A 17,537-nucleotide genomic window follows, 5' to 3' on the forward strand; every position below is an offset into this window, starting at 1 on the left:
TATTTAGCAAACACTTGGACGTAAGTGGATTACTGTCTTCCCTTGCTGACCCCCTTCACCTTCCTCCCTTCGCTCTGAAAATATCACCATGTTCCAGTGGCTTTGGAAGACTGACATGCCATCCAAAGATGTTATTTTCAAAGTATGCTCATATTTGTTCTTGCTGAGTTCCTTAGTTCTGAGGCACAGGATATCTGCAGTGTATTTTGAGGTATAGCCACATTGTCAAGTGTTTCTAAATTTCTCATGACTGTTCTTTCTGATTTCCTTCTCCATTTGACAGGAAGATAAAGACAGTGTATTCGCAAAGGTTCCACTGGATGATCTATTCCCAAATGAGGATGAGCAGACTCAATGTATGTATTATGTATATATTTCAGGAACTGATTTTAAAAACTTATTCTCTCTTTAGATATAAAAATTCAGCATAGAGTCAGAGATATACAGTACAGAAACAGACCATTCGGTCCAACCCATCCATGCCAACCAGATACCCTCACCCAATCTAGTCCCACCTGCCAGCTCCTGGCCCATATCCCTCCAAACGCCTCCTGTTCTTGTATACTCATCCAGATGCCTTTTAAATGCTGTAATTGTACCAGCCTCCACCATTTCCTGTGGCAGCTCATTCCATACACGTACCACCTTCTATGTGGAAAAAGTTGTCACTTATCTTTCCCCCCTCACCCTAAATCTATGCCCTCTAGTTCTGGATTCCCCCCATCTCAGAAAAGAGACTTTTGTCTATTTATCCTATCCATGCCCCTCATGATTGTATAAACCTCTATAAGGTCACCCCTCAGCCTCCGATGCTCCAGGGAAAACAGCCCCAACCTGTTCAACCTCTCCCTGTAGCTCAAATCCTCCAACTCTGATAATGTCCTTGTAAATCTTTTCTGAACCCTTTCAAGTTTCACAACATCTTTCTGATGGGAAGGAGATCAGAACTGTATACAATGATTAGGCCACTGTTGGAATAATGTCCTGTACATCTGCAACATGACCTCCCAACTCCTGTAATCAATACTCTGACCATTAAAGGAAAGCATACCAAACGCCGCCTTCACTGTCCTATCTACCTGCGACTCCACTTTCAAGGAGCTATGAACCTGCACTCCAAGGTCTATTTGTTCAGCAGCAATCTCCGGGATCTTACCATTAAGTGTATAGGTCCTGCTAAGATTTGCTTTCTCAAAATGCAGCACCTTACGTTTATCTAAATTAAACTCCATCTGCCACTTCTCAGCCCATTGGCCCATCTGATCAAGATGCAGTTGCAATCTGAGGTAACCTTCTTTGATGTCCTCTACACTTCCAATTTTGGTGTCATCTGCAAACTTACTAACAGAGCCAGTTCTGTATCCAAATGACTAGTTCTCCCTGTATTCCATGAGATCTGACCTTGCTAATCAGTCTCCCATGGGGAACCTTGTCAAACCCTTACTGAAGTCCATATAGATCACATCTACCGCTCTGCCCTCCTCAATCCTCTTTGTTGTTACTTCAAAAAACTCAATTAAGTTTGTGAGACGTGATTTCCCACGCACGAAGCCATGTTGACTAACCCTAATCAGTCCTTGCCTTTCCAAATACATGTGCATCCTGTCCCTCAGGATTCCCTCCAACAACTTGTCCACCACTGAGGTCAGGCTCACTGGTCTATAGTTCCCTGGCTTGTCCTTACCACCCTTCTTAAACAGTGGCACCACGTTTGCCAGCCTCCAGTCTTCCGGCACCTCACTTGTGACTATCAGTGATACAAATATCTCAGCAAGAGGCCCAGCAATCACTTCTCTAGCTTCCCACAGAGTTCTCTGGTACACCTGATCAGGTCTTGGATACTTATCCACTTTTGTGTTTCAAGACATCCAGCACTTTCTCATTTTTAATATGGACAGTTTTCAAGATGTCACCATCTATTTCCCTACATTCTATATCTTCCATGTCCTTTTCCACAGTCTCCGACCTCCCTAAATCATGTGCAAGTTCCTCAGTTGTTGTTCTGATTGCAGCACAACTGACGTGAACTGCCACTTCCAGTACGACTCCTTCAGGCAAAGGGTTCATGTGAAACACGCCATCAATTCCCGCAAAGTGAATGCGAAGCCTTTTTGGAAAAATGCCAAAAGCAAAGCAGATGAGTTTCTGCACCTGAAAGATGAAAGATTTTATAAATTATATCAAAGCATCTCACAGAAAAAGGGTGGAGATAGTTGCAGGAGACTGTCTGCAAAACACTGCAGTTATTTATTTCCATGTTTGATATTGGTTAGCTTTGATGAGGGCATGAGAGCAGGATGGCTGTCTCACTTAAGCTTTTTAAAAATTTATAGTTTGTGTGTTTTTCCTGTTTTTGCTGAACAGTCTCTCTTGACCTAGTGAACGTTTCTCTGCAAAGAATTGCTGTCAGGGTTTTGGGGTGATGTTGATGAAACCACCATTAATTGCAGGTAGCCTGAGAAGGTGGTCATGTTCCATTCATTATGCGGTTGACGACCTGTCTGACCACTTCATTAAGAGCCAATGATATAACGTAATACTAGAGTCAAATATAATCCAATTAAAAAGTTAAGAGTAACTACAGTGAGCTTTGGTCTTTTTGGAGACTGAGTAAAGAGCATCAATGGAAAATAAGGAAATGGTTTGAGTTGGTGAGATATCTTGCATCTGTCTTCACTCTGGGTGATACAAGTAATTTCCCACAAATAACTTTTCAAAATTCCCTTGGTTCTAGAGAAGTTTCATCAAATTCTCTATTCAAGAACAGAGGTAGACAGGAAGCAAGAAACCAACCGCAGGCCAGTTAAGCTTGACATCTGTCATATGGACAATGTTGGAATCTGTTATTCACAGGGTTTTCGCTGGCCAACTGGAAAATCTCAGCATTATCAGGCACAGTCACCATGGTTTTGTGAAAGGAAATAACGTGATTAATTTATTATTGATGAAATAATAAGCAACGTGTTTCCGGGAGAGCTTCTGGATGTGTTGTACTTAGATTACAAAAGGCCTTTGAGCTGGTGCTATATCAAAGGCACAGAGTATGAGCTCATAGAGTGCAGAGTACATATTAGTGTTGATTAGTGAAAGGAAACACTGTATGGGCATAGATGGGACATTTTCTGGTTGGTAACATGTAACAAATGTTACCACAGGCGTCTGTGCCAGGGCCTCAACTATTTATATCCTGTGCTAAAGACTTGGATGTTGAGACTGAATTATGGTTGCTAAATTTGCTGATGATGAAAAGATGGTTAGGAATATGTGAAGAAAATATAATCTGTCTGTCAAATGCTGCTTATTAAACATAGAGAGATTGCAGAACTCTGAGAGGCAGAGGGATCTGGGTGTCCTAGTACAAGAATCACAAAAGTTCATTTTTAAGTATGAATTATGAAGGCGGCATATGGAATGTTTATTGCAAGGTGAATGGAATCTGAACACTGGGACATTTTGCTGCAATTGTATAGGATATTAGAGAGATCACACCTAGAACACTTTGTGCCATTTTCGTCTCCTTGTTTAAAAAGAGACTGAATGAATTGCATCACAATCTGGATCTGTTTGTCTGAGGCAGCTCCTTACTACCTTTTCAAGGGCAATTAGGAGTGGGCAATAAATACTGGTCTAGCAAGCAATGCCTAAATTCTGAGTGAATCCAAAACAAAACTGCAGTTTGAACAAGATTGTCTCAATGCTGGGGTGAGGGGCTCACCTTATGAGGAAAGTTTGGGCAGGTTGGATGTTAATACCAATCCGGTGGAGATTTGACTTGGTGGAGGCTGAAAGGGACGCAGTTTAAAAATAAGGGATTTCCCATTTAAGACGGAGATAATCTTCCTTCAGGTGGTCATGAATGTTTGGAACTCTCATCCCCACAGAGCAGTAGAGGCAGTGACATTGAATATTATTAGGTAGAAGTGAATAGATTCTTGACCAACAAGGGAATTCAAGGTTATCGGGGGTTAGGCAGGAAAGTGGAGTTGAGGACACAGTCCAGTAAGGGGTGATGTTATTGAATGGTACAGCAGGCTTCAAGGGCAGGATAGGCTACTCTTGTTCCTAATTCATAATGGAAGGACATTGTCTCATCCAGATCCAAAATATTCTTGTTCTGAAATTCCTTGAAGCAGAAAAAGCAGATGCTCTATAATTGAACATTCAGTACAGAGTACTGACAATATCAGGGAATAGGGTGGGGCATTGGAATACATGTAGAAGTTCAGCCATGATCTGATTGAATGCAGGAGCAGGCTTACGTGGCTATATGGCGAACGTGAGGGCTGCAGATGCTGGAGACTTAGAGTTGAGAGTGCGGTGCTGGAAAAGCACAGCAGGTCAGGCAGCATCCGAGGAGCAGGAGAATTGACATTTCAGGCAAAAGCCCTTCTTCATTGATTTTCCTGCATCAAAAGCCCTGATGAAGGGCTATTGCCCGAAACTTTGATTTTCCTGCTCCTCAGATCCTGCCTGACTTGCTGTGCTTTTTCAGCACCACTCTAATTTAGACTTGCATGGCTATATGGTTACCCTATGTCTTTCAAAGGTGTGAGTGAAGTGGTTTAGATTTTGTGACAACCCATACTTAGTGTGAGGTTTCGTTTGGTGTCAACCCACAAGTTACTGGTTTGATTGCATTCAATTAGATTTAGATTTTGTTGTCATTTCCCAGATTGAGGCTTGAAATAGGACATCTGAATTATTATCCTCGCAGCATAACTACTCAACATCATGCCCGGACATTATCTGTGTCAAAAGTTGATGCTTAATTCCCCTGATGGCTCAGTTAGTAAAGGTGTGGAGTGCTATTGTGGCTTGTCCACCCTTCAAACTGAAGATGACAGCGCACATCAAATAGTTTGTTTGATTTGAGTTATGAACAAATCACGGATTTGATATTGAATATCTTTGCTTTTTATCCCTGCTTCTGATATGCACTAGCTTCCAGTGTGTAGCCTATTCTTTATTTTTCATTTCATTGCACCAGGGGAGATCCTGGGAGAGCTTCTACTTGGCTTTGAAGTCAGTATCAAAACTCCTAATAAGCAGTATTTACCAGAAAGGTTCCATATTTAACCCCTTTCTGTGCTGAATTAATGAGTGTTGGCATTGGGGCTTGCTTGTCTTTGAGAAGTTGGTGGTGAATTACCTTCTTCAACTGCTACAGTCCCTGTGATGTGGGTGTACCAACAGTACTGTCATGGAGGGGGTTCCAGCGTTTTTGACTTAGTGTCACTGAGATATATTTTAACTTGGGATGCTGTATGATTTGGGGGGTAAACTTTCAGATGGTGGTGTTTCCCTGCACCTGCTGCCTTTGTTCTCTTTAAGTAGTGGAAGTCACACTTTTGGGAGGTGCTGTTAATGGAACCTCGGCTAGCTGCTGTAGTGCTTCTTAGGAATGGTCAACACTTGCAGCCTCTGTGCACCCATAGTGATGGAAGTGTATTTTAAAGCTGGTGAATGAGGTACTAATCAAGTTTTGGATAGTATAAAACTTGGGTGTTGGGGCAATTCCATTACACTCTTCACTTGTGCCTTGTGGACTTTTAGAAGCCAGGCGATGCATTACTTTCTGCAGGATTCCCAGCCTCTGACCTGCTCCTGGATCTCCAAAATATATATGGCTGGTCAGTTAAATTCTGGTCAGTGGTCAGTTTAGACGGAGTATATTGGCTCAGCTGTCTCTGATTGAATAATCTGTCAACACTTGTTGCCTAAGCTACCAGCCATCTTGGAAGAGGGAGGAATGAGGGCAGCCAGTGAAACTTGCAGGGAAGGAAGAAAGTTTAGAGTAAGAAGGGAAGTGTTCAATGATCAGCAGAGAGGAGTTTGGGTACTGAAGTGTTCTGATTTGTGTCCTTGTATATTGCAGTGCACCAGCCGCACAGCAGTGCAGCAGCAGCAGCCCAACAGGGCGGATATGAAATCCCAGCACGACTGCGCACACTGCACAATCTGGTGATACAGTATGCTTCACAAGGCCGTTATGAAGTGGCTGTTCCTCTCTGTAAACAAGCACTGGAGGACCTGGAGAAAACGTCAGGCCACAACCACCCTGATGTGGCCACCATGTTAAACATTCTCGCCTTGGTATACAGGTATGATTAACTTGGAGCTTACTTAACATGCAAATATTAGGGGCAATAGGAACGAGAACTTTGGGCAAATCTCCTTTTAATGTATCAGTTTGCATAGTGTAGGTTATGGAGGGAGAACCTTGACCCAGCAACACTGAAGAATGGTGTTTGCATCTGCTGCCCTTGTTCTCCTGAGCAATTCTTAGTTCAAGGTTTCCAAAAGTGGTGATTGGTTCCCAACTGGAGTCCTGAGCTGAGATTTTGGGGTTATTATCCCTGAAACAACAGTAGTTGCCCTGGATCCCCCTCACTCTCGTAGGTCTGCTTTCCCCATCCCCTTATTTTCATAGTTTTCACTGAGAACCCTTGAAGTGGGATCATGGTGAAAGCAGTTTGGGAAGCTTCATCACGGTTCATCACTTTAACTTGCTTGCGTTGCTCTGATCCTGAGTAAACATTTAGTACAAATGCAGAGTGTGCAGAATGTATCAGATTTCTGCATCTCCTCTTTTTTTTTAACTGACTTATTTGCATGTTGTCTCTATTCATTGAAAAATATTTTCACAACCAATATTTCCTGTTTATTTCTTTTGATACAGCACACCTCTGCACCAATAGCAAGGGTTATGATTTTTTTTCAAGTGAAAAAATGTGACAGCCCTCAGGATCTGGTCGAGGGTTCCCAGGAATGTGTCAGTATTTGCAGGAGGACGTTGGAGCGAGTCAGTATTTCTAGACAGCAGTTTGTTCACCTGTGTGTGCACATCTGTTTGTATCTGTGTGTCCACATCCATGTGCATGTGTCTAAGTGCTTGGCCGTGTATGCTTGAACATGTGTCCACAAGAATCAGTGCTTTTCATTATTTATATAGAAAACATTGGATGTGAACATAGGAGGTATAGTTAGTAAGTTTGCAGATGACACCAAAATTGGAGGTGGAGTGGACAATGAAGAAGGTTACTTCACAATGATCTTGTACCGATGGGCTGAGAAGTGGTAGATGGAGATTAATTTAGATAAATGCAAGGTGCTGCATTTTGGAAAAGCAGGACAGGACTTATACATTTAATGGTAAGGTCCTGGGGAGTGTTACTGAGCAAAGGGACCTTGGAGTGCAGGTTCATAGTTCCTTGAAGGTGGAGTCACGGGTAGATAGGATAGTGAAGGAGGCGTTGTTATGCTTTCCGTTGTTGGTCAGAGTATTGAGTACAGGAGTTGGGAGGTCATGTTGCGGCTGGACAGGACATTGGTTAGGCCACTTTTGGAATATTGAGTGCAATTCTGGTCTCCTTCCTATCGGAAAGATGTTGTGAAACCTGAAAGGGTTCAGAAAAGACTTACAAGGATGTTGCCAGGGTTGGAGGATTTGAGCTATAGGGAGAGGCTGACCAGGCTGGGGCTGTTTTCCCTGGAGCGTTGGAGACTGAAGGATGACCTTACAGAGGTTTATAAAATCATGAGGGGCATGGATGGGATAAATAGACATGGTCTTCTCCATGAGGTGGGGGGAGTCCAGAACTAGAGGGTGAGAAGGGAAAGATATAAAAAGAAACCTAAGGGGCAACTTTTTCATGCAGAGGGTGGTGCGTGTATGGAATGAGCTGCCAGAGGAAGTGGTGGAGGCTGGTACAATTACAACATTTTAAAAGGCATCTGGATGGGTATATGAATAGGAAGGGTTTACAGGGATATGTGCCAGGTGCTGGCAAATGGGACTAGATTAGGTTAGGATATCTGGTCAGCATGGATGAGTGGGACTGAAGGGTCTGTTTCTGTGCTGTACATCTCTATGGCTGTAATTTTCATTGTATTTCTACAAAACAGTTGTGTCTCAGTGAATTTTCATAGCATACTAACTATATTTAGTTCTGTAAGAGGATCATGAATACCTGAAGGAATTAGTTATATTCAGGGGTTTGCAGAAGGTCATCAAGATTTTGAAAGGTTAGCTTGATCCACAAATTGGATTAGTGCTTTTCAATTCACTTAGAGGCACATTGCATTGTTTCTAATATATGTCAAGAAGTGAATGTTGATCTTAAAAATAATTTTTAGCATGACACTTGTTACTGAAGATGCTTTTACATCTTGTTTCTGTGATTCTTACCTGTTACATCTCAAACCTGCCAACATGGGTGGCCCACGTTCTTCATTTCAATGTAAAGTCACTGGGACTTCCTCAGGCCAGCAGCTGGGATGCAAACACCATTGTAAAGGCAGCATTAAGCCACGAGGGACAGAATGTAGCAAAGAATGAAGAACCCCCTCCACCCCACCGTGTGAGGGCTTCAGGGCAGGATGAAGGCAAGGCCAACCACCTTCTTCAAGAAGGATAAGGGGAGGGGGTGGCGAAGTAAAGTTCTCCAGCAATAAGTGAGCAGATCACGCCAAGAAGCTCTCTTCCTTATTGCAAATGTTCTATTTTCTCTGCTGTTCATATTTTGTTTCCTCTCTTTCTCTTCCCATCTCCCATCCCCCTCCTAAGATGGCTCATGTAGCATGTCTCAGTGACTACTGCCCAGTAGCCCTAACTTTAGTGGGCATGAAGTGCTTTAGAACATAGAACATAGAACATAGAACATTACAGCGCAGTACAGGCCCTTCGGCCCTCGATGTTGCGCCGATCAAAGCACCCCTAACCTACACTAAGCCACTATCCTGCATATACCTATCCAATGCCCGCTTAAATACCCATAAAGAGGGAGAGTCCACTACTGCTACTGGCAGTCCACTACTGCTACTGGCTTTGAAAGGCTGGTCATGGCATTATCTAACTCCAGCCTCCCCACTACTCTTGACCCACTCCAATTTGCCTATTGGACCAACAGATCCACGTCAGATGCCATATCACTTGCCCTTAACTCCTCCCTGGAACATCTTGACACCAAGAACAGCTACATTGTCTACAGTTCAGCCTTCATCACTATTATCCCCTCAAGACTGATTACTAAACTTAGTGATCTCAGGACTAAGCCCCACTCTCTGCAACTGGATCCTCAGTTTCCTGACCCATAGGCCACAATCAGTGAAGATTGGGGACAATATTTCATCCTCACTAATACTCAACACTGGAGCCCCCCAGGGGTGCATACTCAGCCCCCTACTGTACTCACTGGATACCCATGACTGCGTCGCCTAATACCAGACTAATGCCATTTACAAGTTCACTGGTGACGCCACCATAATCAGATAGCGATGAAACAGACAACAGATGGGAGGTGGAAGACCTGGAAAAATTGTGCACTGAGAACAACCTAGCGCTCAATACTGGCAAAACCAAGGAACTCCTTATTGACTTTCGGTGGGATGTTACTCATGACCCCCTACACATTAATAGCACAGAGGTGGAACGAGTGAGAGTGTCAAGCTCCTGGGCCAAGAGCATTCACTACCTAATATGGCAACTATACCATTCAAGATCGGAGATGGTTACAGAGAGGGGTGAACTCTGCCCGGGCAATCACAAAGGCCAACCTCCCATCTATAAAATCCATCTAACAGGCCTGCTGTCAAGGAAAGGCTGCCAGTATTCTCAAAGATCCATCCTGTTCTGGCAATGTTTTTCTGCAAGCTCTACTATCAGGGAGAAAATGCAGAAACACACACACACACCTTTTGTTTACCTTTTATTTACTGATCTATGCTACTTGATTCTGTGATCTGCCTGTATTGCTCGCAAGGCAAAGCTTTTCACTGTGCCTCGGTGCAAGTGACAATAAATTCAATTCGATTCAATTCCACATCTCCAGGATGAGACTGCATGCATGTGGGCTGCTGCCAGATTTTTGCCAAGATTAATATTTGCTTCTCATTGTGCTCCCAAAGGCTGAAATTATTAAGTTTCCCACCTCCACCCCACCCAATTCCCCCAGATTACGGCATCATTGTAAAGTGGGGAGATCAGATTGGAACTTTAATTCTTTGGTTTGCTCTGGAGTTCTATATCACCAGGTGTGATCGGTTTGCTTTAGTAGGAGTGGGCTAAGGCTTTGTTACTGGATTTCCATATCTAATGGTATCCTGGGAGTACCTTCACAGTGCAGACTGCTGCCCTTCAAGACCGCATCCCATGATCACCATTTTCATCTTAAGAGCAACAAGAGGTGGAGAGCTTTAGAGAATTAATTCCAGAGTTTGGGGATAAGGCAGCTGAAAGTGAATAATAGATCGATAGAAATCCAGGATTTGGAGAGTGTTCAAGGGCTATAGGAGATTATAGAGATGGGGAGTTTGTGGATTTGGTTCACTCACTCAGTCAGCTCTTCCCAACTGTTGCAGTAACCCTCCACGTATTAGGGAAAGTTACATTAACTGAAGTCATTGCCCAGGGTCTGTTACTGCAGTTGTAGGTGTAAGGATAGGTTAGGCTTCCACTGTCAGATCCTTCACTAATCCAGTGTCACCCTTGTATGAAAGTTTTTCTCTTTCAAGGGCACGTCTTCAGACTTTCTCGGGGGCTGCTATTATTTGGGTGGCACAGTGGCTCAGTTGTTAGCACTGCTGCCTCACAGCACCAGGGACCTGGGTTCAATTCCCGCCTCTGGTAACTGTCTGCGTGGAGTTTGCATATTCTCCCCGTGTCTGCGTGGGTTTCCTCTGGGTGCTCTGGTTTCCTCCCACAATCCAAAGATATGCAGGTCAGGTGAATTGGCCATGCTAAGTTGCCCGTAGTGTTTGGTGCATTAGTCAGGGGTAATTGTAAGGGAATCTGTCTGCTCTTCAGAGGGTCGGTGTGGACTTGTTGGGCCAAAGGGCCTGTTTCCACACTGTATGGAATCTAATCTAATCTAATTTTTGGAGGATACCTTTTGTTTTTTCTTTCTCATTAGCTCATTTATTGGGTGGTGCAGTCACGAATTAAAAATACTTCTGTTATTTGGACTCTTACAAAGCAGAATTAGAAGAATTCAGCAATTTCATCAATAATTGTTGTTGCTCAATTAAACTAAATGTCATGTTACACAAGGAAAGCAATAATTTTCTAGAAATCTCTAAGTACCAATTGTTTAAATTAGTATGAAATGGGCGTAAGTTAACAGTAAATTATTTTTAAAATAATTGAGATATGCCTATAGACCATAAATTCCCTGTCAACTGGTGAGGTTGCAACTAAATGGTTGCACTAATTCACAATATATGAGATGCTTTGAGTTGTGATAACATACAAATGTGAATTTTTATGAATTAAAACTTTTCAGTAATAAATTAGCCAATCAAATCGTAAAGTCCTGGGGAGTGTTGCTAAACAAAGAGACCTTAGAGTGCAGGTTCACAGTTCTTTGAAAATGGAGTTGCAGGTAGGTAGGATAGTGAAGAAGAAAAGAGGAGAAAGATGTAAAAGGGACCGAAGGGGCAAACTTTTCAGAGGGTGGTGCATGTATGGAATGAGCTGCCAGAGGAAGAGGTGGAGACTGGTAGAATTACAGCATTTAAAAGGCATCTGGATGGGTATATGAATAGGAAGGTTTAAGAGGGATATAGGCCAAATGTTGGCAAATGAGACTAGGTTAATTTAGGATATTTGGTCAGCATGGATGAGTTGGACTGAAGGGTCTATTTCCATGCTGTACATCCCTATGGTTCTCTGACAATATTATTCACAACAGCATCCACTACAAATGCGTTGAAGGAATTAAGACTTCTATCTCCCCTTGGCTGTTGCCTCCATCACTCTGCACAACTCCCCCTCCATTTCCCAACCCTCGCATCAATGCTACCCTGGGATGCAGAGAAATATCCTACCCAAAAGTTAGTGAAATTTTGTAATTCTGCAGCCTGAAGGGTTGTGGATGCTCCGTTATTGAATATATTTGAAGCTGTAGTGGCCTGATGTTTTGTCTCTTTGGGAATCAAGGGATATAAGGAGTGGAAAGGAAAGTGGAGTTAAAGGCTACGGTTGTGTTGATTATTGAAGCAGCCTCAATGGGTCAAATGGTTGACTCCTGCTCCTACTTCCTGTATATTTATCTGGGGATGGGGTGGTGAAGATAGCCTTGACACACTATATGCAAATGCTGCTCTCTTAAAGGATGCTTTAATTTGAGAGTTATTACAAATGTCACACTCTGTACTTGTAAAGAGGTAAAGCAGCCCTTTGTATCTCAGTGAAAGTCCAAACTCTTGGTTTTGGAAATGTAAATGTTCGGAGGCAAGAATGATCCCTCAAACCCATCAGCGCTCTTCACAGATTACAGCTCCACTTTGTTGTTTAATTAAAAACAGGATGCTTTGTTTGTTGCCTGCACTTTCTCAGCTGCTCCAAGGAAAGACAATAGCAGAGTCACTGTAACCCTAACTTCCACCATTCTCTGAAGTCCTCCTCATGATCCTTTTCCCTGTGTTTTACAGAGATCAAAACAAATACAAAGAAGCTGCAAACCTTTTAAATGATGCCCTGACAATCCGGGAGAAAACTCTGGGCCAGGATCATCCAGCGGTCAGTTTATTATTTTACTGTTATACTCTTTAACTGGGCTGCTTAGTAGAGTAAATTACTTGAGTCAGAAAGGTTGGATTGTCAGCCAATACTGCAATTGTGCTTACATAGCACATTTAATATAGCAAAACATCCCAAGACTACTTTCAGCTGCATTATCAAGCTAAATTTGACGCAACACAGTTTCTTAGTGGTTAGCACAGCTGCCTTACAGCACCGGGGATCTGGGTTTGATTCCACCCTCCGGTGACTGTCTATCTGGAGTTTGCACATTCTCCCCATGCTGCGTAGGTTTCCTCTGGGTGCTCCAGTTTCCTCCCACAGTCCAAAACTGTGCAGGTTAGGTGGATTGGCTATGGCCAATGCAGTGCTACAAGGACAGGGTAGGGGTGTGTCTGGAGAGTCGACGTCGACTCAGTGGGCCAAATGGCCCACTTCCACACTGTGGGGATTGGATGACAACACATAAGCTGTATTAAGGTCCAATGCCGAAAGCTTGGCCCAAACAGTTGATTTTCAATGAGGTGAGTGGAATTAAAGAGATTTAACTACAGAGCTTGGGCACAGACAGCTGAAGGCAATGATGAGCCAATTAAAATTGGGGTTGCATGATGACAGGTTAGGAGGAGTCCAGAGACCTTAGCAGACTGTAAGGATGGAGGAAATTAGAAAATTATAGAAGCACATCACCATGAGGGATTTAAACACCAGGATTGACAGAGTACAGACAGATGGTTGGTGCTATGCAGGGAAATGGTTAAAAGAGAAGGATGTTGCGTCCCTGAGTTTTCTTTCTTCTCTGGAATGTTGTTCATACTTATTGAAGTACACTCCATAGAGACAGCAACAAATCTTTAAAACACCGCCTCATCCCGTGCTGCCTGAGTTTGTGGCTGGTACTGTCTCATCTCCTTGGTGCAATTGCAAAAAGTCGACCATGTTTTCCAGTATGACAGTACCAGTACACTGCTGAGAGAGTGCTACAGATCCCATAGAGTCATGCATGGAAATAGGCACTTCAATCTAACTCGTCCATGCTGACCAAGTTTCCTAAACGGAGCTCATCCCATTTTCCTGCATGTAGCCCATATCCTCTAAACCTTTTTTCTATCCATGTACCTGTCCTTTAAATGTTGTGACAGTACCCTCCTCTATTACTACTTCTGCCAGCTCATTCTATATGCACACCACCCCACTTTGTGGAAAAGGTTGACTCTCAGGTGCCTTTGAGATCTGTCCCCTCACCTTAAACCTATGCCGTCTAGTTTTGGGCTACCCTACCCAGGGGAAAAGAGCTTATCTATGCCCTCGTGATTTTATATATTCATTACGTTTTTTGAGTGATATGTAAACCAAAGTTCTCTCAGATGATGCAAACAGTCCAGTGAGTATTTGAAGAAAAGCAAGGGAATGCAAGCAAATTCTTCAGCTAGGAATAAAAGCAGATTATCTGGTGTTTATTGTATGAATTTTGTGGCATCTTGCTGTGCCCACATTGGTTTCTACATTTCTGACTGTTTCAAAAGTGAATAAATAGGCACCATTGGTGTATGTCTTTTTTTTCAAGTTGTTTTAAACTGAAAAGTATGTAGGTTAACCTAATGTCTCTTGACCTGGCAAATGCTTTCAGGGTAAAGAGAGGGTTAGCAAGGTTCGATTGGAGAGTCAAACCAGAGCCAGAACCAAGATCAGATGGCGACCAATAAATCCAACTGCAAATTCAGGAGAAGTTTCTTTACCCAGAGAGTGGTGCGAATGTGGAATTTGTTGTCACAAGGAGTGAGTCATTAAGGTGAATAGCATAGATGCATTTAAGGGAAAGTTTGATAAATGCATGAAGAAGAAGGGTGTGGAGGAAAATGCTGATTGGGTGAGTTGGCGAGACATTGAAGAAGGTGCATCAGATGCCATCTTTTGAGCTGAATGGCCTCTTTCTGTGCTTTAATTACCAGAGACATTGCAGTGGTTGATGTAGTGTGGAGTTGGTTAACTTTCACCTGACCAGCAGCAGGAGCCTGCAGTTATGGTTAACACCTCTTGATTAGGGAGGGAGGTTTGGAAATGGGCTAGTGTTGTAGTTGGTGATCACCTAGCAGGTCTATGTGAGATCGCCTGTTGCAGGCTAATTCCTCTGACCGATGATCATTGAAGATCAGGCCAATGGTGACCCTTATCGAGGTTTATAAAATCATGAGGGGGCATGGATAGGGTGAATTGTCAAGGTCTTTTTCCCAGGGTAGGGGAGTTTAACACTAAAGAGCATAGATTTAAGGTGCAACAGGAGAGATTTAAAAAGGACCTAAGGGCCAACGTTTTCACACAAAGGATGGTGAGTGTATGGAAGAGGAGGACGTGTTCAAAGATGGTACAACTATAAAATTTAAACGGCATCTGGGTGGGTACACAAATAGGAAGAGCTGAGAGGGGTATGGGCCAAGTGCTGAGAAATGGGACTGGATTAATTTAGGATATCTGGTCAGTATGGATGAGTTGGATCGAAGGGTCTGTTTCTGTCTGTACATTTCTTTGACTCTGTGATGACCCCTTGCTGAACTGCATGCATGTTGGGTTCTGAAATCTGTAAAAGAGAGCCGTTTCATCTTCAGGATTGGGGAAATTCCAGAAACAAGATTAAAAAGCGTCGTGTTCTAACCTGGCTTTTTAATTCCTCCCGTGCAGGTGGCTGCCACTTTGAACAACCTTGCTGTGCTATTTGGCAAGCGGGGAAAATACAAAGAAGCTGAACCGCTGTGCAAGAGAGCTTTGGAAATCCGAGAAAAGGTTAGGGGCAGGCGGTCGGAGTAATGGTAATTCACAGCGGTAACAATCCGGCAACCCAGGCTAATACCTTGGGGACATGGGTTCAAATCGCAATTGACATCTGGTGGAATCTACTTCGATTAAAAAAAAATCTAGAAATGAAAGCTCGTCTCAATGATGGTGGCAATGAATTGAGTGTCATAAAACCTGTCTGGTTCGTTAATGTCCCTTTAGACAAAGAAAATCTACCATCTTTACTCAATCTGGCTTGCATGTGACCCACAGCAATGTACAACTGCCCTCTGAAATAGCCTATCAAGCCAATTAGTTCAAGAGGAATTAAGTTTGGCTAATAATATTGCGTGCAATTCTGGTCTCCTTCCTATTGGAAAGATGTTGTGAAACTTGAAAGAGTTCAGAAAAGATTTACAAGGATGTTGCCAGGGTTGGAGGATTTGAGGTATAGGGAGACGCTGAACAGGCTGGGTCTGTTTTCCCTGGAGTGTCAGAGGCTGAGGGGTGACTTTATAGAGGTTTACAAAATTGAGGGGCATGGATAGGGTAAATAGACAAAGTCTTTTCGCTGCAGTCGGGGAGTCCAGAACTAGAGGGCATAGGTTTAGGGTGAGAGGGGAAAGATATAAAAGGGACCTAAGGGGCAACTTTTTCATACAGAGGGTGGTACGTGTATGGAATGAGCTGCCAGAGGAAGTGGTGGAGGCTGGTACAATTGCAACATTTAAGAGGCATTTGGATTGGTATATGAATAAGAAGGGTTTGGAGGGATATGGGCCGGGTGCTTGCAGTGGGACTAGATTGGGTTGGGATATCAGATTGGTATGGACGGGTTGGAGCGAAGGGTCTGGTTCCATGCTATACATCTCTATGACTCTAAGACTTTATATGCAGATTAGGGTGGATTGGCCATGCTAAATTGTCCCATAGTGTTAGGTGCATTAGTCGGGGTTAAATCTCAGGGCTTGGGTTACTCTTCAGAGGGTTCATTGTGGACTTGTTGAGCCAAATGGCCTGTTTCCACACTGTAGGAAATTTAATCTAAAATGTCCTAAATTAATCTAGTCCCATTTACCAGCATTTGGCCCCGAAGGGTCTGTTTCCATGCTGTACATCTCTATGACTCTATGACAATGTTCCATGACAGAATTATTTAAAAGTCCAGATACCCTTAAGTATCCTAGCAGAAGCATCGGTGTACTAACATTTCCTTCTCCCCTTCCTCCCCTGACAAACACTGAGATTGAGCAATGCCACGAGAGGTCCACTAGTACACTCACTCGTCTTGTCCTGTAGAAATACTTGTTGATGTCCTCTGACATTGTTTGTGAGTATGGTGACTCCTGTTTATAAGCTGGGATGTTATAGATGAAACACAAAATATACTAATCTTTTAAATGGGACATGTCAGTTCAAATTCATAGTATAATTAGAGCGAAGTAAACACAAGGACAGGAAAGGTTCAAATGCTTGATTTTGGAAGAGGTGATGTGAATATTTGTCAAGATAATCCTAGACTTTCAAAGATTAAATTATGAGTAGGGACTTTTTTTTTACATTCACTTGTAAGAAGAGGGGGCATCGCTGGCTGACCAGCATTTGTTGCCTGTCCCTAGTTGCCCCTTGAGAAGGTGACGGTGAGTTGCTTTCTTGAACTGCTGCAGTCCACATGCCGTGGGTTGACCCACCCTGCCCTTAGGGAGGGAATTCCAACATCCTGACCCAGTGACAGTGAGGATCAGTGATCTATTTCCAAGACTGGATGGTGGGTGGCTTGGAATGGAGCTTGTATGGGGATGGTGTTCAGTGCATGAATGTGTTTTGTATTCTCAAATGTGAGGCAATTGTAAATGGATAAAAAGATTAAATGAAGTAGATATTTCTTCTGGTAGAGTCCTAAGTTTTGAGTTAGGCTATTCACGTATGAAATCAGAATGCTGTTGTACACTCGAAGAGAAGGGGAAAACTCCCAGAAAAGCTATTGACGCTAATACAATTAAAATTGTAAAATACTTGAGATAAGCTTTTGTTGAGTAGATGTGTTCAAGGGACACAGAACAAAGGCAGGTGGACAATTTGCACTTCAGTTTTGTCTATAATCTCATGGAATGGTAGAACTGAACTTCATTTGGGGGGGGTAGGAGGGGTGGAGGGGGGAGTTCAACAGTCTACTCTCCTGCCCTGTATTTCAGTTTCAGCTCTGGGTCTGAGGTAATTGGCATCAATTGACTGACTGCTCCCTTAA

General features: G+C 43.1%; 1 protein-coding gene across 6 annotated transcripts in view; it reads left to right on the forward strand.

The window, feature by feature from the left end:
- klc3 (kinesin light chain 3) overlaps window positions 1-17,537 on the forward strand; it is a 113,368-nt gene that overhangs the window by 23,015 nt on the left and 72,816 nt on the right. For all 6 annotated transcript variants that reach the window (XM_072549414.1, XM_072549416.1, XM_072549417.1 and 3 more), the window contains exons 4-7: window positions 284-356; window positions 5,876-6,101; window positions 12,430-12,517; window positions 15,197-15,298. In XM_072549414.1, coding sequence (XP_072405515.1) covers window positions 284-356; window positions 5,876-6,101; window positions 12,430-12,517; window positions 15,197-15,298 — 489 coding nt within the window. The remainder of the gene's footprint in view (window positions 1-283; window positions 357-5,875; window positions 6,102-12,429; window positions 12,518-15,196; window positions 15,299-17,537) is intronic.

The sequence above is a fragment of the Chiloscyllium punctatum genome, chromosome 29, assembly GCF_047496795.1.
Source record: "Chiloscyllium punctatum isolate Juve2018m chromosome 29, sChiPun1.3, whole genome shotgun sequence".
Classification (NCBI taxonomy): Eukaryota; Metazoa; Chordata; class Chondrichthyes; order Orectolobiformes; family Hemiscylliidae; genus Chiloscyllium; species Chiloscyllium punctatum.